The 22101-nt window shown below is 36.6% G+C and overlaps 1 protein-coding gene across 3 annotated transcripts in view; it reads right to left on the reverse strand.

Moving 5' to 3' along the window:
* SEMA3A (semaphorin 3A) overlaps positions 1–22101 on the reverse strand; it is a 279577-nt gene that overhangs the window by 22966 nt on the left and 234510 nt on the right. For all 3 annotated transcript variants that reach the window (XM_083860064.1, XM_083860066.1, XM_083860065.1), the window contains 6 exons: positions 14536–14678; positions 13282–13396; positions 13120–13189; positions 11910–12054; positions 6369–6588; positions 1243–1334 (listed from right to left, as the gene is read on the reverse strand). In XM_083860064.1, the coding sequence (XP_083716190.1) occupies positions 1243–1334; positions 6369–6588; positions 11910–12054; positions 13120–13189; positions 13282–13396; positions 14536–14678 (785 nt within the window). The remainder of the gene's footprint in view (positions 1–1242; positions 1335–6368; positions 6589–11909; positions 12055–13119; positions 13190–13281; positions 13397–14535; positions 14679–22101) is intronic.

Below are 22101 nucleotides of genomic sequence, written 5' to 3' on the forward strand. Positions count from 1 at the left end.
ATAATTTCCAAATTACTCTGTATGCATGTAAAGACTCCTGCATGTATATAAAAAAAAAAAAGTTGTCTCATTTTTTCTTACAGTTTCTACTTTATTTTAATGTTAAGAAAGAAAAAAACACAAGGACCCTAGGTTTCTGTCCTCAAAAAACCCTATGGATTACAAGAACAAGGACACATTTTTGCACTCAAAACAGAGGTTTCTGAGCAAGCTTGGTAGCAGTAATGGCAGGAATGCCCATTAGAAGCTGTTTAGCTGTCTTGTCTCTGCTCAGAAAAAAATAGGTGAAGGGATGGCAACAGAACTTTGATGAGGACATGGGGCTGGGCCCCTCTGGCAGGTCCAGGGCACGGTCCCTGTCAGCACATTTGGGGTGAAAGTGCAGGACAAGAGGCTCCTGGAGTGTGCCAGCAGCATCCTCACACTGTCACACCAACCTCGTGCTTCCAGCTAGGGATGAGCCCCACAACTGCCTGGAGACAGGGAAATGGTGCCATAAAACGGCACTGACAGAAAGAATAACGTGGGGAATGTAAATGATTCGTTGTTGTGTACAAAACACAAGACATCCCTGGGTTCTGTCTGGGGAGTGTTTGAAAGGTTTACTCAGCCTTGCCTCGCAGGGCTGCCTACGGGATGCCGTATTTTCTAGGTGGCTCAAACAGGAAAAATGGAAAAGATTCATTTCACCAAAAAGTACTAGAGTTAGGGGGTGTTTATGGTGCCTTGTGTCAAACCGCGAAAATGAGACTTCAAAGTGACCTTTGAAAATATAAACACTTTGCTCCTCAGATTGTTAAGCATAAGAAACTTGCGCAGATCACTGTTTTACCTAAAGTATCTTCCTAGTTACAATACGATGACAGTCTGGATAGTTTTGAGAGTTGATACAATTATAAATTTGTATATTGCATATCTCTGTGGGAGAAAACAGCCAGGCATTGTTCCCAGACCTGCACAGGTAGATACTTAACTCCAGCATGCAACAGCTCTAAGATTCAGAAATACTAATTTAGTTTTTAAACCACCAAAAAAGAGCCCAGAATACCATTTCTTTTATCATTAACCTCCAGCTTGCACTGAAAGTTTCAAGGTTTATTTTGACTAGTGTCTGGGCCTCTAAATGACAAGCTAATTAGAGGGGTATGCCAGGCTATTCCTTGGCTCGACTGCAAGAAGTTGAGTTTGCAGCTGTCCACAGAGAAATCTACAACCTGACACTTGAAATTTAGCCGCACTTACCCGAAAGACTGTCATTTCTTCCAGCAAGACTTCCTCTAATTCGTGCCAAGTCTCCTTAGGAATTGAAACCACTTTAAGAACTGTTCCAATATCTTGAAAAGGAAAAAAAAAGGAAAAAAAAGGATTTTCAGGTGTTTCAGATGAATACTACTTTGTAGCAGCCAGAATTTCTTGTAGTATATAATTATTTCACATACAAAGACTATGAAACTACTTATCTCTCGGCACTCATTCAAAAGAACTGCTATTTAAAATAACCTCAGAAAACAATGAATTTCAGTAGGATATTTAAGTATTTCAATTATCAAAATGCAACTATGAAAATGCATAATAATAACTATTACAGTTATTAAGGAATAGTCAGGACTGAAATATTATTTGAGTGACAGTCTAAAATGACAGATACATGACTGGGGAAGGAAATGCTCTAAATTTACCCAGGTGTGTTTTTTATTGTCCATTTTGAATATGATTGTCTTTCTTAAAATGCATGTGAAGACACTGCAGTATGGATATAAAACCATCTGGACACATGTTGTTAGACAGATGAAGCTGTTAGGTCTCTTTAAGTACATGAGATCTTCCCTGTGTCAAACAAAGTACCTAAGATGTATAAGCCCCTTAAGGCATCTATATTTCTCTGTGTGTAAGATGCTGGTTTGTGCCTTTGGTTTAGAAGTAGGTGTGTGCCAGCATTTTAGTATTATATCAAGTTACATTTTTAGAGTTTTGCAATAAGCTTTAAAACGAACAAGGCCAGCACTTGAAATTCCAGAGCCACAGCCTTTGGTTGAGAGTAAAGACCATCTCTGTTACTCAGCTCCTGCATCTGTGATTTATTTCTTTGTTTCTACGAATGCAATTTCCAGGAAACAACAAAAACACAAAGAACCATTTCTAGGCTGGCACACATCACTGCAGACCCTGTGAAATGGAAACAATCTGTATGCGACTTTTCTTTTTAACCAGCCAAGTGTAGTGCCATGTAAATGTATCACAGGTAGAATAACTATGTCCCCAAGGACTTTTCGTGTTGCACATCCTACAGCTTTAATGGTTTAGGAAAACACAAGGCATTTTAAGTGGATAAAATTCTCAAATAACTATAAAGGTTAACATTCTTAAAACATGAATTTAATCATCAATTACACAAAATCAGATATATACACATTTTATAAGTATATATAATTTAGGGCAGTTAGCTGAAATTTCTGAATAAAAAATGACAACTTTCTACTTCTATATCGAAAATACACATAAAATTGAGACAAAGAGACATGAATGAAAACATGCATTAGAAATACTTTTATAGGGCAACTAACTTAAAAGCTATTGATTCAGTAAGAAAATTCTGGTACTTAATTTCTTTACATGATTTGTATTTAAATATTCTGGACAACCTGAAATATCCTTGTAGAACTGAGATTTTTCATTTTTTCCATCTGCTTCCCTTTAAGCAGATGTTGGTTTTTATATACATATTTTTGGAATTTTAGAAAGAAGCAATTTCTTTTCCCTGGAATATGTACACCACTGTTTTCTTTCATTAGCTACAAATTCATATATTCTTTTAAAACACACAAACCAACAGTTATTTCTTAAAGCAACAACAAAGCAAAACACATCTTTCTTTTTATTTAGGCATCTACAATACAAATTAAGCTAGTACAATATACTAGATAAGTGGGTTGGAGTGATTTTCATTATGGTCATTGCTACTAATTGACTATTTAAACCGAGAACTATTAGAACAGTATAGAAAAAATGCAATATAAACTTTAAATAGTAAGAAAAAAATCCACATTTCTACAAGAGTGTAATTCAGAATAACAGTAGTTATATTTGTAATTTAATTGATGAGTTAATTTCCTTAATTATCCTGATAATATGATGACTGTGGTTTTGAAGAAAATACATTTTACGGGTGAAAAACAGGGAACTCTGATCTAATAAATATTACAATGTAGCAAAGTGTCACAACTCTATTCTGTGTTGGACTAGAACTGTGGTCAGTCACAATCTATTGTGGTCTATCACAATCTATGCCATATCCTAGAAATAAAGGGAGATTTTTCATAAAACAGACTGAGCGGGCACTGAGCAGACACAAGCTTCTCATAATGTTGTTTCAACAAAAGGTCAGACTTTTAAGTGGCTCCTGCAACAATTACAGTTGCCTGATCTCAAAAAAGCCTCTGAGGTCAAAGATACACTGAGTTAATCACTGCGGAGACTCTGGTCAGGCCACAGGTACCAAAGTGGGGCTTTATCTGAGTTCTACATCAAGTTTTACAGAGTAGTATTTCAAACAACTTCACACAAACAGAATCAGGCGTCTCCTTTAGGATCAATAGGCCCTGCTTAGTAAGATAAGATTACTGTTATTAATTTGCTTTACTGACAGAGGTACTTTAACTGTGCCAAAGGATGCCAAACATTAGACAATCAGGCTATGCATGAAATCCTGTTTTTTCTGATTACTTTCAAGCATGCCGATAGGATTTTATTTTCATTGTGAAACACACTGGTACAATCACAGTGGGAAAGAAACTGCTCAGCTCAAGATTTCCCCCACAGGAAAGGAAAATGTGACCACACTGGATGGCTATTAATTATGTTGTGTTCAATTATCATCAGTTATTCAATGAAAAGGAAAAAAAAAAGTATTTCTTCAACATAGTGCAGTTCAGCAGCACATGGGAATAATGTAGATTGCTCTAACAGCAATGGGAAAATACAGAGAAATACTATCTAATCTGATGGGACAGACCTGAACAGAAAAACCCAGTCATACCCCAGGGAGCATAATTCTGGCTTTGTCATAGGTTCAGATCACCAAGTGGGAAAATGGACTGTGACTAGAGTCCCTAATCTGCTTCCCAGTTAGTTCTTTGCTTGGGAAGAAGTAATACATGCTGATTGTGTATCTGCTTCTGATTCCTCTGACTCTGAGCAGCTGGGTCTGTGCAGCTCTCTGGCAGAAGGCAGCCAGGGCCTCCTTACTGCCTCTTTACCTTTCCCCCAAATGGGAGACACCTTTTCCTGAAAACCACAATGAGGACAGTGATTTCAGAGGAGCGTGAAGCATCTTTTGTGCTCCAGCTCCAGGAATGGGTGTTGTAATGTCTGTTCTTGTCCCATGAGGGTATGACCTCCTGGTGGAAAAAGAATGGTTTCTATGGACAAAGGTAATATTTAAAAAAAATAATAGCACTCTGAACTTAGAAAGATGGGATTTTGGTGCTGAAATATCTTTTGGTAAGTCCAAGTAATAATGTCTCAACACTTTTCTTAACTTTGTGGGCAGGGCTATCACCAGCATTGGATGGAATCCTGAGCATTTACCACATACCTGAATATCAGTAGTTTAGGAAAACCCTAAACTCCCAACTCAGAGGTAAAAAATATCATTTATGTTCTTTTAGAGTGAGATCTTGCCTGACTGATTTACACAAGAACTGCCAGACATAATAATAACTAAATAACTAGTATATGCAATGGTAACTACCTAGAACCTTTACCTCAGTTTTAAGCAAGTCTTCCTGCACACTGTCTGAAATAGACAGGAACTTCTGTCTTTTCATCTGACTCAAACAGAAGTCTTGAAGAAAGTACAGTGACTCCCTGGAAGAACTTTTTGCTTTCCATAGCAGAAACCAACACATCTTTCTTAGTCCACAGGCCAAGCATTGGAGAGTTAACAGCCACCTCTTTTGCTCAAGAAATATACTTAAATAAGTTCCTTATGTTTGTTCAGCACCATACCCTGTATGCCACTAATTTGCTTTTTGTGGGCCAAATCAGGTCTTAGAGAACTTGTTGAAAGGCACCAAACACTGTCAATTGTGGATGACATTTAAGTCTCTAATGCGTGATGGAAAATATACATGTTGTGTAAAATCCTATGAAAACACTTTTCAGCATTTTATGCAAGAACATACTGTAGCACTGGTATCTAATAACAGTTTTGAAGCTTTGAAGTGCTTTAACCCTTCTTGCAGAGCTGTGTTTTCTGCAGTAAATGTTCTGAATTGTTATGCTTGCACTGTGTTTGGTACACAAAGCTTCATCAGCTCTCAGTTTACTCATAATACATTTCAGGCATCAACATGAAAGAGAGCTTACATTTATTGCTTTAGAAATCTGACCCCAGGTCTAGAGTACCAGAACTGTATTTAAAGTAAGTAAAAGGTTGGACTGTTATAAGGCAAACTTAGAGGTGTTTTTTTGGTCCAACAAAAAAAGCACTAGGGTTTTGGTTTGATTTGGTTTGCTTTATGATGCCAATGTCTAATTACTAGTAATTATTTTCAGTAGAAGTTTAAAATACTTTTATTTAATGTAACTGAATCATCAGCCAACTAATGTAAAACTTTCAGAGATGAAGAAACAGATCCACTAATTGCTACTCAGCATGGTTTTGAAACCATTCAATTTAGGAAAACACATAACAGCTAATTTTTGGACACTTTCTCAGTTTGCCTTTCTGGGAAAAAAGTATTTTCTGAGTGAATATTTACACTTCTCTAAGATATGCAAGCTGTAGGATTCTGCAAATGCTTTAGAAAGGATATCATCTTTCTATCTGAATACCACCTCTTCTGAAAACACTCCATTTGTGCCAGATATGTTCATCTTAAGTAAAATGATGCACCTTCTTGGCTGAAGAGCTGAGCATCTTAAGGCAATACTTGAAATACTTGAAAGGCACAAAAGACTTTTACCGTACCTGGATATTTGCCTCACTCACGTTAATACTTTTTCTGCTGTACTTCAAAATGGGTACCTCAAACCCCTCATTTTAATACTAAATTATGATTAATAAGGCAAGACATTTCTAATAAAAATCCCTAATAGCAGTAGTTGGAAAGAGGGTGGTTTGATCTTAATCCAGTTGGCAAAGCTCCTAAAGAATTAAGCTGTGCAGGCTATGGCCTGAACCTGCAACAGTGAATGTTTGTAACAAAGACCTCCCCACACGCACAGATTTGGGTCCTGCCCCAAAATTTTTACAGGTTTACACTGTTTTTCAGTCAATATTCTGTCTTTCAGAGTATCAATTTTTATCTGCTCTAGACTTCCATCAATCCTGGAGGAGCATACAGTGTAGACTCAAGACCTCTCACCTGTGCCAATGAACATCACGTCATATTGACCATCTTCTGCATCCACCCTGTCCACCACGATCTGTGTGAACTGGTAATCCACGTCTGTTTTAATCATGATTGGACGGTTGTTGATGGGGAATACTGGGTTGTACATGGCGGGATGACTTCTGGCAAATGTGATAACTTCATCAGGAAGGTCCTTCGTGGAATCAAAACCTCCAAATGTTTTACTGGGACACTAGTAATAAAAAAAAAAGGAAATGTTTTATATTTTATTATTTATCATCCCATCTATGGCAGTCTATAATTAAGTATGTCAGGGAATCTAAGTGTTTTGTGACAGACACCGAAAGTTGATTCTGTCACTCATAGTTCCAATTTTTTAAATTATTTTGAATTTAAACCAGTATGGTTAGCAGAATGCAGATGATCCTCATACATCACTTTTATTCCTTTTCAGTGCAAAAGGCTTTTAAGTCCAGTTGTGATTAGTATAGTACTAGTCTTTAATTGTCAGAAAGAAGAAGTCCTGAAATATCTAAATCATTCAATACAAGGCAAGCAATTCAGTATTTGATTATGTATACAACACAAAATTAATTAATTATACCATCATTTTTGTTTCAAAGTATTGTCTTCAGAAGTTGACTGGAAGACTGAATTGCTACGTGAGGAACTAAATCCTGGGACAATTCCCTGTTCTAATGAGTTTTCAAACCCCTGCTTGTCTCAACAACTCTGTGTCCTCCATGTAGTCCCGAAAACGTGGATCCTGTTACACCAAATCAAATCGAGTGACTCATGTCTTAAATGTATCTTTTTTTCTTTCCTCTGATTCTAAAGAAAACATTCTGTGAGTGTTACTCATCATACCATCCACGTGAACTATTAGGTGAGATGAGTCTCATTATGGAACTGCAGTAACTCCTCACTGTCCAGCACAGTTGGTGTCCCATTGGGATGAATCTGGTCCCATGACATAAGACAGAAAAGAGCCACTTTTCCCCTGTATATACCCAGGGCTGGGCCAGACAGTTTTGCCTCTCATCTGTGAGAACCATTTACTTTAGGTTCTCCCACTGTAAGCAGAAACCAGAGGCTGGAAAGGAGAGATAAGACCATGGTGTTACCCAAAAGTATTCCTCCACTTTCAGCTATTACACGTCCCCATCAGGAGACTCAAGAACTGTGGCTGATCACCATTTGCCCTCCCCCCTTCCATAGAATTGGTAAGTATTTTATGAGAAGTTAGCTGTAACATTAACATTATCATTAGTAGTAAATTAGTGTTGTTGAACAGATGAAGAAAATGAGCCACAATGACACCAGGCCAAAGATCCTTGTCAAAGATCTTAGTGACCCCAACTGCTGATCTGTTCAGGTAACTCTTGAAGACATATAAAACAATGAATCCTAGCTGAAAATAATTATTTTGCAGTATCTGAAGTTCAAATATAAACAACTGGTGTTAAAATGCCCAAGATATTTTGCCCTTTATATTCAGGTATGAAATACCTTCCAATTAAATCAAATTAAAAACCTAGAGGACAAGATCTTATTAAGCAAGAATCCAGACCTTGCAGGATGCTCAACAGAAGAAATCAATTGTCATTGCTATCACCTTGATCCAAATTATTAATAATTCAACAGAAATGAAATTTAAAAATCAATGCTGCCAAAAAGAGTAGTTGCTATACTCAGCAAAGGGACGCTTCCAGCATGGACATATAAAGTGTAAATTGTCCCTTGCTGGCATATTTGTTAGTAAGCAAATTCCTGCATTCTGTTTGTATGGAAGGGAAGATTGGAGAGAAGAAGAATATTTGATTAAGGCATATGGAGCAGACAAAGCAGAAAGCAAATTAGCTATCCATTTTATTTTTTCAAGATTTTTTAACCTTATTATTATGTGTTCTTGCTCTTTTGTACAAAAATATTATGAAGTGAAAATCAGATGGACTTTTCATAGTTATTGGCCAAAACATTGTCTGTCTCAAAAACAGTGTTTCAAATGCTGCACTGAAATTTTAAGTTTGCTTTACATCTCAATTAATATTCTAACTACAGTGCAATACTAATTACTTGGATTAATTAGATAACAATTAATTAGATAATAGCTGTAAAGTACTCTATGTATAAAAATCACTACACAAGAACTAAGTATTGTTAATTGCAGCTGGGCTAAATTTTCAGTGCTTTTTCAGAAGAACTGAAAAAAATACTAAATGAATGTTCATTTCAATTTTAGGCAAATGAATTTCAGCTGTGTTTCAACTGCTTGAATATTTACTTTCTGGCTCATTTTCTAACAAAGGACTTTACTTGTAGCAATATGAAACAAGCTCCCAAGGGAAATGGTCACAGCATCAAGAGTGCCAGAGCTCAGGAAGCATTTGGACAGTGCTCTAAGGCACATGGTGTAATTCTTGGGACTGTTCTGTTCAGAGCCAGGAGTTGAACTCAGTGGCCCTTGTCATTCCCTTCCAACTCAGGATATTCTTTCATTCTATGGACCAAGATATACTTTGCACAGAAAATTCATAAAACTAGAATTAGAATAATAATTCTGTGTGTTTAAATAAGAGTCTCAGTTCTGAAACCCCTATTACTCCTTGGATCCCCTGCTTTTCTGATAATAAAAAAATTACTGTAATCCTGTGTCTTTATATGTGAAGTTTAAAATGCATTACCTGGACTAGGCCCAGTAAGGAAACCAACAGAACAATCAATATCTACATTTTGGTAGGAAGAAAAAGCTCTATGCTAATAAATCTTGGTGCCATGAAGCAGAGAAAACTTGAGTTCTGTAGCTGAATTCAGAGAAAGTCAGATAGGAATTCAGGATGAAGTACCTGAGTTAAGACGAGGTATACACAAAAGTCATCTCTCCTCTCCCAGATACTTAAAAAAAACAACAACCAAAAAACAAGACAGAAACAAAAACAACACAACCCTCCCCAAAAAACAAGAACAAAACCAACGAAACAAAAACAAAACAAAAACCAAAAAAACCAACCAAAAAAAGGAAACTAAAAACTAAAAATATAACCAAGTCCTATAGATCTTACAAGAAAAATTCTGGCAACTTCTTTGTTACATGTGAAGCTGATGTAGAATTGTTTAGAAAGCTTTCTGGTTTCTCAAAAACCATTTACTTTCTTTTTCTTTTACTCATACTGGGCAAATCACCAAATGCTCAAGAAGTTTACTGGCACCTCACCTATTAAATTCCTAAGATAATTCAGCACTGTTTAACTGCAGTGCAATCTGGAAATGAATTACTGTAAAAAAAATCAGTTTTTTTTCTCCCATCTCTTTCTGCACTTCTTGGAAAAGGAGTCCAAAGGTCTGACATCTAAAGAACTTCAAAGATCTTTTTCTTCTTTATTCTCAACAGATCTTCAAATCTTTGAAAACGCATACAACTTTATCACTTTATAAACAAAAAGCTTCTTCCCAGCCAGAAATTCACCTCATTTTAAAATTCAATTTTATCCTACTAATACAACAGAATGATTTTAACAACTGTGAAGGCACTCTTTTATTCAAAGTGGCAGAATCCAGGATTGGAATCACTGGCATTGGCCTTGGTCAAACAGCTGGCCTCAGACACTCCAACAACATTAACTGTGGCATGGCCTCCTGCACTGTATCTGTGGGGCTAAGCAGAGCTGTAAAATTTGGAATCACATTTGCCTTTAAGCAAGAAAACACTAGAATCTGAATATCTTTGCTATTTGTGAATCTTAATAAAAGCATTTTATAATGAAACTGTAAAGGTAAACCCCATTCTGATAGGCCAGGAACAAAAGTATCTGTAACCTAACTGCACTTCCATACTTCGACAAAGGCTCTGGTGTCTTAGTTCACTTTGCCACTTAAGGGCTGGGTTCTGGTCCTTATTTTTCTGCTTACTCTGGGGAAGTTGAACTAGTTATTCTTTTCTCATATGCAACTCAGACCAAGACCTTCAGGGAACTCTTGGAGTAACCCTCAGGCAGAACTGAGGCCAGAACTCTGTCTCAGGACACAGAACTGCCAGTCTCAAGAGCAATATTTTAGAATCTCAACAGAGTTGCATCTGATCTCTGCAGAGGAATGAAGGCAACAGAGCCTGTGAGCAGTAGTCAGTTCTTTATCTCAGTATATTTCTGTATTAGAAACATGTGGCATTCTTCTTTGTCCATAGTTGTGCATGATATCTGGTATCTAGTATTTGCTCAGAAAGGTTAATTGATATCGGAATCAAACAGGAATATAAAGAAACAGAATGATGAACACTAAGTCTGCTAAACTGAAAAGGTGAGAATAGCTGTACAAGAAACACCAAAAATATCTACTCATTCACATTTTCTACAGAGTTGTAGAACAATAGAACTTAAAATAACTCCTTGACATAAAAAAATTAACTGTAGTAATTGAAAAAAAAAGGTTCACCATCAGATGGGAAAGGAAACCTCTTTTATGCGGCAGAACTTGTATTTTAACTCTGGAAAAAATTAGAAATTCCTTTAGTCGCAGTGAAGGAGTGAGGAAGTGCTGAGGAATCCAGCTGTCAGGGAGCCACTGTTTTGTTTTACTTAGGAAGTAATTTTCATTAGCTGAGCATATGTATCAGTTGAAAATCAGATTTGAAAGGACAATTTCAAACATACCAGAGAAAAGTAAAAAATATAATGAACTAAAGAAGCAAAGTTATTCCCACTTTCTTTTGTGCCTTATATTTAAGAAGAATTTTAAAAGAATGTTGTAGACATATATATTATTTACACATATACATTTATATGTATATATGTGTATATATATATTTAATCTTCTGCAATGATAGTTCTCAACATAAATGTGCCAACCTGACTTATATAAGCTAAGGAGTGACCCCCATACAATTAATGCTTGTTTCATAAATGTCCCATCTTTTTAAACTACTGGAAATTTCAGAGGCAGTTAAGTATTTCTAGAATATGATGATACCAGTTGAAATATGGATGTCTTATATAGATTAATATTTTAGTAATTTATGAACTAGAAACAGAGAATCAGGTAAAAGCAGACATTTTTAAAAATTCCCAGTGGAAGGTAAAAACTATTGTAGTCATTCAATCATCTATTGCAGAAATATCTGTTTCACTGTCCTAGATTTAATGTTGACTGAACGTTCCCAACAGTCAGGCAAATCCTCTGTTTTCCATTCATTCTCACTAAGAATGGCTCAGCCAAAATTTGGAAAAAAAACCCCAAATTCCAAGGAAAGGATAATGCAATATATTTTATGAAACACTTGACTTTCAGTAAAATTCTCCAGCCATTACCAAAACTTCTTTTGAAGTTGTTAATATGAATGCCAAAATTAAAATCCAAGTGACTTTGTTACTGCAGCTGCACATGTTGCAAGAAAATCAGAACATTCTGGACCTGGAGGAACTGATAGTTTTCCCTTCTGCCTCTCCATCCATTTTGTTATCTGTGTCAGTTTTTTTCCTGGATCTTAGCTCAAGGACCACGTAACATGTGAATGTATTTTCCACAGTTTTCCCAGTTCAGATTTCTTAGTGTACTCACAGTTCCTGGCCGTGGATATGGCACTCGCCCTTGGTAGGGAACCCACTGGTAGTTAGGGCCGTCTCGGTGGGCGTAGGGACCAAGAAATACCCTCCTCACATCCGTCATGCTGTACATACACACTGCTGATCCCTTGAAGATATTACTGAAAAGGAGGGGAGAAGAAATCAAATCAGTTTCTTTAAATTATCGTTCGATTTAATCAAGTGCTAGAGCTATGGGAATAGCAGCTTGATGCTTTCTAATTTATTGCATGTGCTGATTATCAAAGCTCTGACATGCTCTCAGAACTATCCCCACTCACCTCCTGTGAAAGTTCAGCAAGACTGATATGATCTCCCAGACATTTTCCTAAGCAGATGGCTGCTATTTCACTATTTAAAACATCTTGTCCCCAGAAGGCCAAAGCCCAAATTTGAGTAAATTTAAGTAAGGCTTTCCCTAGAGAACTATTCAATTCTTTCCTACTCTCCACATATATTTTTTTCAGCAGTCTTTTCCATCACTTGGGCAGCTCAAGTGCAAACTTCAATGTTTTTTATCCTGACATTTTTTTTTACAGAAAACAGTAAAGACTTGCAAATCTCCCTCTTCTATGCCTGGTATCACTAGAAACATTTTTTCTGTTTAGAAACTAAAATTTGTTTCCTTCACAGATAAATGTGGCAATACAACCAGTACTGCAAACCTTCCTCAGGCCAAAGCTATGAGTATATTTTGTTCTTGGTGAAAGCACAATGTAACAAAAACATTCCAGTAACAGTTATATGTGATTCAATAACAGAACTTTTGAAAGAACATTAGCCTTCCCAGATTTCAGCAATATTTTTTACTAATATCTCCTTGACTAGCCAATTTCTCACTCCACAGATTTTCTATTTTACACTGCCCCCAAACAAGTTTATTTATGCTTGCATTCTATTTCCAAATCTGTGTGGAAAGGGCTACAAATGTTGATCCCTGCTATAAAAAGCCAATTCAATGGCAAGAACAGCCTGAGAAACTGATAGTCTTTGTGTCTGCTAGCTTCAGAGTGATGATGTACATTGCTCATAAGAAAGAAACCTAATTCATTACTTCTTACTGCCATTGACTTCTCAGTTCAAAGGTTAAGAAAATTTTGTGTTTTTTAAAAACACTTAACAAAGAGGCCTCTTTAAAACATGCAACCACCCAAGTTTCCATGCAAGTAAAATGATATTCTCTGTACCTGGATGTTGTAAACACTCCATAGACTATTGGATTTTTAGGGTCTTTCGAGTTCATTAGGAACACATCCTCTGTAACAATAACAAGAAAAAGAAAATTAGGTTAAATTCATACAGTCAATGCCTGAAGACATTTCTATATTCCAGCCATTTCTGCCACTTACGTAGTTCATCGAAGTGTGTGTCAATGCCATTGGGTCCTGGTACAGAACAAATCAGACGTGCTTTGAGGAAAGTTGTCCATTTGTTAACAAGGCTCCTGTGTCCACCAAAGTCATTCTAATAACAAAAGTATTTTGCTTTAATATTTAGCAACAATCTTTGTTTGAAGTATCAACAGAGTACAGAGAAAATATAGTAAATAACATGACATTTAGAGAAAACAGGAGAGGAAAAATAACACCCTTTATGTACAAAAGCAATATTATGTAGCGAAGACACAAAATCTGAATTATTTTTATTTTACATTGTAATGTGTCATATGTCATACTAGTCTGTAATTTAAAAACCAAAACCCTCAAATCTCTTTATATACCTTTATACATATATAACACTGGAAAAAAAGAAATGGGCAGAATATCTTGCTCCAAAGCTCCAGGTCTGCCATGTCCTGGAAAAGCTGAGGGTGTTTATTATGCTTAACTGGCTAGCAACAAAGTAGAAATGAAACTTGCAATGGAACAAAATAGACAAAAATGCCAGAACAGTGGGATCAAGTTGTAGAGCCACAAAATGTAGAAACAAAGGGCCCCAAGGACTTCATACTTGTGGAGTAATTGGTTTTAAAGTAGGAACCTCTGAATTCAAAGGAGGTAAATTGAAATTGTGCTTATGGATTAACAGAAAATTTTACTGTAAACACCACAGTTGCTAAAGCTACAACATTTTAAAATATAACTTAATTAGCAAAAATGTTTTTGAAAGTCTGTTAGAAAACCACCTGGACATTTATCAGTGTGGACAAAGGATTCCTCTTGCAGTCACTAAAGGCCTTTGGAATGGCTGCCCATTTCTACAGCTAACCTTAATTATTTTGCTGTATCATCCTTTGCCTCTGTTTTAAAGGCTTTCACTAATGGGGGAATGGAAAGGTATTAACATTTAAAAAGCAAATTCTTCAAATGTTTTTGGCTTACCAGGAAGTATCACATATCCTGTAAAAGACTTTCTTTTGCAGACACTTTCTAAGCCTCAGAAGATACCTATGACTTTTTAAGCCAAACATTGTAGTTCATGAAGTTTCCCCCTCAAAAAGAACCCAATATTACTTTCTGTATGTCACTCCCACTATTCTTCTCTTGGGGTGACCTCTGCTTTAGTATAATGCCAATATTAATACTGAATAGCTCACAGGCAAGAAAAGAGTTTCTAAAACTGCTTGTAAGTGCATTCAGACAACCAGGAAGTTGTCTTCTTACCTTGCAAATCTGCCCTATTCTGGCATGAGTGGCTTTTCCAGTGTGCTCCCCATCAATCGCGTTTTCACGGAAGAAAAAGTAGATTTTGTCATCTTCTGGATTGTCGCTCTCTGGTATCAGGTGAGCACTGACAAATCTGGGATCTGAGAAGACAATGCCATTGTGCACATTACTACTCCATGAACTGGATCATTCCTCTTCCTTACAAAAATGAACTGTCATTTTTCTTCCCAAGATTCAGTCATTGCATCCCATGGCAAATATTTCTGTATTAGGTATATGAGTTAATATGTGACAGAGGTTACATTCCTCTTATCTTCAATACAGAGAGGTGTTGGCTACAGATATTTAATGAACAAATCTTAAGTCTATTATTGGAGCAATTAAATGTTTATGAAATGTCTTTACAAATGTTTGTATAACATTACAGCATTGTTTCATAATTCCATGTTTTTATTACTGACATTTTTCTTGCTCTTTGGATGTCTGGTCTTCAGTTAATCTTTCTGTGTAAGTCAAAATTAAATGAAAGAATTATGGAGACAAATGTAAAGTTCTCATTTTAGCAATTGAAAAACAGCAGTTTACATCTAGACAATTGTTAGTGCATTGCTGTTATAAAAACGTTAAGTTGAAAAACACATTTCGATTGATATTACTTCCACATGATACCTCAAATTCCTAAATTTTTCTTTTCTTTTCAGAAGAGAAGTATCTTTTAGAATTTCTACTCAAGTTGTTGAAATATTTCATCTTGTAAAGTTTTATTTTTATATACATAAACTTTATTTCTTAATGATTAGAGTGACAACTTTATTTTGTGATAAAAAAGATACATCAACAAATGAAAATACATATAATGTAGACATACTGATGGGTTACATAAAAAATACTTCAAAGAAGTTTTGGGAGAGAGAATTTTATAGAATTCACATCAGTAAATTTGTACCAGTGGTGCATCTGGCTCATTGCTGTATTTTACAGGGATACTTCAGCTGGTATCTTTCACTATACTTGGAAAAAGAAAGCATATCCAACAGACTTACCAATCTGTTTTATAACCATTCTACATCCTGCTGGGATAATTAACTGTGAACTATATTTAACTACTCAGAGTCCTGTTCCTATGTGAAATTGTAATCCATTTAAGTGTCTGTATTAACATCTTTTCAGTGTATGTTTATTGCTATATAGTCACGAAAATAATGAACGTTGCTATGTTTTGCCAGTTTGCACTAGCTGGCTTGTGCAACCCACTGTCTTATTAAGGATGGCAGTGTTTTTAAGCAACATACTTTGACAGGTTATGTACATAGAAGTTTAGGTGTTTCTTCATATGAGTATATACAGCATAATTTTGTGTGTATGTGTGTGTATTATCATGAACTCTGTGTGTAATATATGTATATATTCTTATGTACTTGTGCGTGTAGGTGCATACATGTATGTGTGTATATATATATATTTATATATATTTATGTAAGTACAGAAGGATGACCCTACTGGCTTAGATAAAAGTTTACTTAGATCAATACACAACCTCCAAGATTGTCCAGAAGTAATTATTCGAGAGAAGGATGAATATGGTGATTACAAATAATACTCTCCAAGAATAAAGTCCCTTCCTTCAATTGTTTTCAGTGTAGCTGATTCCCTGAGCTTTGTTGCTTTCTGTGTCCTTAACTCTCAATAGACTTCTCATCCAGTTATGTCTGGTTTCTTATTGAATCCATGTGAATTTTCAGAATTCTGCACATCCTTTTGGAATTTGTTACTCACCTACAGAATGTAATGAACTAAAATTTACTTCTGATGTTCTGTTTTGAATATTGATCTTAATAACTTCATTTGTTTCCTCTCAATTCCTGTATTAGAAAAATGCTCATTGATCAAGATGTGGATAAACTATGCTCTTTAACAAGGGCTGGAGCAAACTTCTGTGTTGAAGTCTCTGTTGGTGTTTCCCTTTTTTTTTTTTTTTCCTTTTTTTTTTTACTATTAATTCTCAACAGTTAATATGGATTTGACCGCTCCTAAACAGTAAACTGAAATTGTCATGGAATTCACATGCCAAACCCCCATAACCTCACTCTTCATTGGTGGTAGTCTGTCCATAGCCCATTCCTTTATATGTGAAGATAGGCACGTTTTCCTCATAGTTTATCACTCATCATTCATCAAGAATAATTTAATTTGTCATTTGATTGCTTAGCTACCCAGTTGCATAAGATCCTTTTGTGATCCTTCACAGTCTTCCTTTGTCTCACTGTGCTGAATAACTTAGGTTCATGTGAAAAAACCCCAACCCCTCATCCAACCTTTTTCAGGTTATTTACAAGCGTGTTGAACAACACAGGCCACACACCAGATCTCTGTGAAATTGTGTCTACCACCTATTGTCTGTTAAAATTAACATTTTTAGACATCTGAGAACATGAAAAATCTGAGATCTTAAGCTCTTCACCCCAAACCCCAGTAACATAAGCTATTAAATGTCCTTCCTTTCTTTCCAGCATGCCTTTAATACCCTTCAAATTACACTGACACAAGACCCAAGATAAATAATATCTCGACTATTTTTTATATGATATACTAGGGCTTTGCATGCAACTTGAATCTCAAGAAACAAGGGTTACAGCTTGCAAATTTCTGCAGTGCAGTCTGGAGGAGGATCCATCAGAGAGAGAGGATATCCACTAGAAGACACTGTTCTTGGCTATTGGATGTGGAGAACCTCTTTTCTGGATAGGTCGTTTTTACATCCTTAAGGTCTTAATGAAAAAGGGTAAAAAATAATATTCAACCAAAACCTAAACATATTCCAAATGGTTGAATGATTTGTTTCTAGCGCAATGGGTTTTGTAAATCACAAGATATCAAGTTCTAAAATAAATCACTATATTATCAGGCATCAAAAACCTAACTTTACATTGGCCTATGAAGATACTTCGGGGAGTCCCATTTGAGTCAAAAATATTGCTGATATAGCATTGGTTATATAAACTTGCCCTGGGTTATCATATTATTATTCTTTTCTTTCCCTCTCATAATTTTGCAAGTGAACCAGAAATAGTAAGACAGTTTAGTATTAAAGCATGACTGACACAACAATGACAGAAAAATAGTTGAATAAATTGAAAATACGTATTTCAAATGATTCTGTCAGAGTGATAGCAGAGAAGAGGGTTGTGAGGCAGGCAGATAAAATTAATGCCACAGCTAGAGCATGCATGAGTATGCTTTTCATACACTTCTCACCAGTGCTCATCTGAGACAGATTCAGATTTTGAAAGAGTGATTAATAATCCTAACTACATCCCTGAAAATGAAGTAGTCACACAACCTCACATTAGAAACACATCCACTGTACATCATGGAACAGCTTTTCTTGAACAACACTGATGTTTCTTACTGAGCACACCTCGGATTCTTTTGCTATCTAGTTAAATCAATATGTTTTAGTCAATAAGAGAGTGGTTCTTCATGTTATAGGGCCCTTGCTCTTGTTACCTGGTGGTGCTTGATTTTTCCCCCTCTTCCATCTAACAGATCTATGTCTATGCAGTGAACCAAATAAATGAAGAGCAGGCTACATGTCCTGTTGCATATAGAAATGGATTAATTTCTGTTCAGAATGAATGCAACGGATACAGAAACAACATCATGATCCCATGTGTGGGGAGAGGGAGAGAAAAGTAGCTGATAATTCCATGGGTTATAAAGCTAAGAACCAGTGATCTGCAGTATGTTCTTTATTGTTTCACTAGCACAGGGGCTGTCTGACTTGCCTGAGGCTTGATGCACACTTGCATTCAACCCCAGGGCTTCAGACTGTGCTCACTGCTGGCTGTTGAGGGTCCTGATGAATCAATCAGCCAGATGGCCAGCAGTCACGCAATACAGCCCTCTCCATGGACTGCACAGCACTTTTTTATTGCTCTTCTTTGAGGATTGAAAGGGAGATAGCCACAAATGAGGGAATTAGGGACTTCTCCTTGACTCTCCTAATTGCTCACCCATGCAGCAGAAGAAAGAATGTCATCCATGAATGTGTATGTTCAAGTATTGAGACTGCCCTGCCTTACCCTGCAAAATTAAACAGGTTTGGTATCAAGAGGTCCCCATGGGAAGTTTAAAATAATTCAGTCAGGGTTGACCTGTTTCATACATTCAACACAACACAGCCACGAAAGAAATTCTGGAATGAACTTCAAGCAAGTTTAACTGAATGAGAAATAGGACTTTGATCCAAACCCACCAGTAAAAATTGTAAAAGTCAGTGCACTGCAGCTGTTGGGGGTAGAGAGAATGACTTCAAATTTCTGAGTATGAATTATAGAGCATTCTGCAACCCTAAGACTGCCTCCAATCCACGCAGCCCTCAGAAATGCTGTTACAACCATTCAACACTTTTCTGTTTGAACACAGTCTCCCACTGGCTAAAAGTCTAGAAAGCTTGTTTCGGGAAAATGGATTTAAGAAATCATTTGACAGCAAATATTTTGCAATGATTCATTGCTTTTAAAAAACACAGGCAGACAATGTGGAAGACTGCTTTAAAAAACAGCATACATCAAACAAACATCTCTGAAACGTGTTTAAGCATGATCAAAGGAGAAACAAAGCCACAGCATAAACATGATCAAAATAAAATTACAGCTAAAAACATTTCTCTGATCTTGCAGCCAAAGTGAGAAAGCTAAAAATAAAAAGTTAGGGTTTTATTTAAAACAATCAGCCCTTAAGAAGCAAATTATTAAAGTCCACACCTTCTTCAGTCTCCCTTTTCCAGTTGTCTTGGCTGTGGTGCTACTTCTCAGATCCCACGTGACACCTTTGTACACCGCTTTGTGTGCCCTCCTGCAATTACCAGCTCTGCAGACATTGCACTGGCAGCAGCCCATTAAACTGTCCTTCCTGAGAAATCTGGCTCTTTATGAAAAACACCTTGGTCCAGCTGCCTCTATGATTTATTTGCCATTGTTTGCTTATTTAAGTAATGGAAACATGTTTTGCCTGTCTCAGCATTTCAGGTTGAGGAAAAACGAAGGTAAATCGATCTGCACTGGTTCTTTAACAAATGTTACTCTTTAGCAACAACAACTGCGCAAATACACACACACCCCCAAGAGCAAGAAACAATAAAAGTCAGAAATTGGCTTTCTAAGTGAATTGTATTAGCATTTTAATGAAGATCTATAAACTTGAAGGCACAGAAATTACCTTTAGCTGTCAAGATTGAATAAGCTGAAGGAACAGAAGCTGGGGTCATCTCTTCATCACTTGACAGGAGCCAAAGGGCAGTTCTCTTAGGAAATGTTTTGTAAAGAGTTTGAACTGGATGCCCCTACTATTGTATATTTATGGTCAAAATGACTAATTTATCAGTTAACAGCAAGAAAATTCTAGGAAACTAGGGAAATTTTATGCTCAGTAAAACTGCAATTGCTGTAAATTAATGAAAAGTACTGGAGGGTGACTGGGACCCTGAGGAGAGGAAGATTAAAGAAGATGAAATAAAAAATTTAACAACAACAAAAATAGACAGCTACTCAAGACTTCATAACCATGTACAGAACCCGTCCACTGAGATCCAGTACAAAGAGCCAAACACTGTCCTCACAAAATCTCGACTTGCTCTCGATGTGAGCCCTACTATCCTCAGAGAGGAGACTTGCAGGCCCAGTCACAAATGTGCAGAGCAGAGCTTCTGCCTCAGCAAGGTCACCAGAGGACAAAGCTGTTAATATGTGGTGATGAGAGAGCTAAGATGGTTTGAGGTTTTACACACTCGAATGTAGTTTACAAAACACCAAAGCTTTTAGTGGTGTTCTTTCAAAGTCCCTTCATTTAAATTCCTCAACTTTCACATTCCTCTTGCTGCTGTTGACTCAGGCAAATGCAGCAGAGCTCTCACAGATTCCCTGCTTCTACTGAAGCTCCTCAATAACATGGATGGCATCAGACCACATCCTCAAAGCAGGAAGGCTGTTTGCACAAGGGATAACTTGTGGCTATTATGGAGCTAATATGAGGGTTTTGTGGTGACTTATTGTCAGATGCTAACATAGAAAGGACAGACCACAGAGTAGAGATGTCATTTAAAGATGCTGTTTACAAAGTCAGGAGGATGTGTGGCATGCAGGCCATGCATGATCAAGCTGTCAGCTGCTATTACAAGGTAAGAAGCCCTATGGCCCCTCACTGACTTTGCAATGGAAATTCCCACCAGAAACAGTATTAAAGACGGATGATATTCATCAAGCAGTTTATCTTTACTTGAATCAAGATGATCTTAGAGTAGTGCATTAGTTATGTCAGCTAGTTTCTCTTTCTTACAAGTGATATCCTTTTCAATTTTTCAAAGATTAGTAAAGGCAATTTTTGAGAGACAGATTATAAAACATGCTAATAAGTGTAAGATTTAACTAAGGCTTCTTTTAATTTCAATAGTGAATTTCATTTTGAAAATTAAATTTAATTTTTTAAAAAATAAATTTTCATTTATAAAAATATTTTATTTTAATAATTAAAAAACTAAAACAACAACTTCAAACCAACAAACCCTTCCTCTGCAGAATCCAACTGTTATGCTTCAGTGGTGACTTGTGTGACATAAAGAGATTACAGACCTTCAAGGATGGAAGGTATTAAAAGTAGCAACAACATATCACTCTTCTGTCATTTAAATACATGGGTGCAGCAACAATGTAACATACAAAGAGATATGCATTAAAAAAGAGACACCATATTTTTACACATATAAATTCTTCTACATCTCAATGGCAGATTGAGATTGTAAACTCTTCTACGTCTCAAGAAATCAGTTTCATCTTATACATACAGCAACAGGAGTTTAGCCCTTGTGGCTTTTACAGTGGCTTGACCTTAAGTGTTTTCCATGCGTCATTCTCATTGTGAGAGACGATAAAACTGAATTTAAACAATGGGTTTTTTTAAGGAATTACTGATCTGTATTTGAGGCACGAGCAAAAAAGGGCAAGTGTGTTGTAACATCCTAAAGCATTTAGGCTCCATGCCGAGGGCAGGTAGCAGAAGTGAAAACTTGGCAAGGGCAGGGTGGGGACTAAGCCATGGGTGGCCTCCCTGGGGCTGTCAGTGATGCAGGACCAAATGACAGTAAGAGGGGCACCACCTCAGTTTGGGGTGCTCAGCACCTCTAGAGGAGTGTCAATGAGTCCCTGAGTACCTGCCAAGACAATGCCACCACCCCAAGATCTCTCATCTCCTCTGCCTTAGAGGCATAGATCAGCATGAACATATCTTGGGAATAACATTTTAGCTCCCACAGGAAAGAGAAGGGAGAAAATGTTGATCTCTGATGCAATTATCAGCTTCTGAAGCCTTTGTTCTAAAGAGACAACAATAGTTTTGATTCCCTGTTAAAGACTAATTATATGGTGAAGAAAAGTGAATACAAAAGTTCAGTAAAATTATAGCTTAATGCTCAATATAAATTAGATTTCTCACAAAACAATGCTTATAATTTATCCACCCTATTTAATTTAAAAGAGGTGATTATTATCTCCTTACAGAACAACAAGC

Source organism: Zosterops lateralis (assembly GCF_965231275.1).
Source record: "Zosterops lateralis genome assembly, chromosome: 4".
Lineage (NCBI taxonomy): Eukaryota > Metazoa > Chordata > Aves > Passeriformes > Zosteropidae > Zosterops > Zosterops lateralis.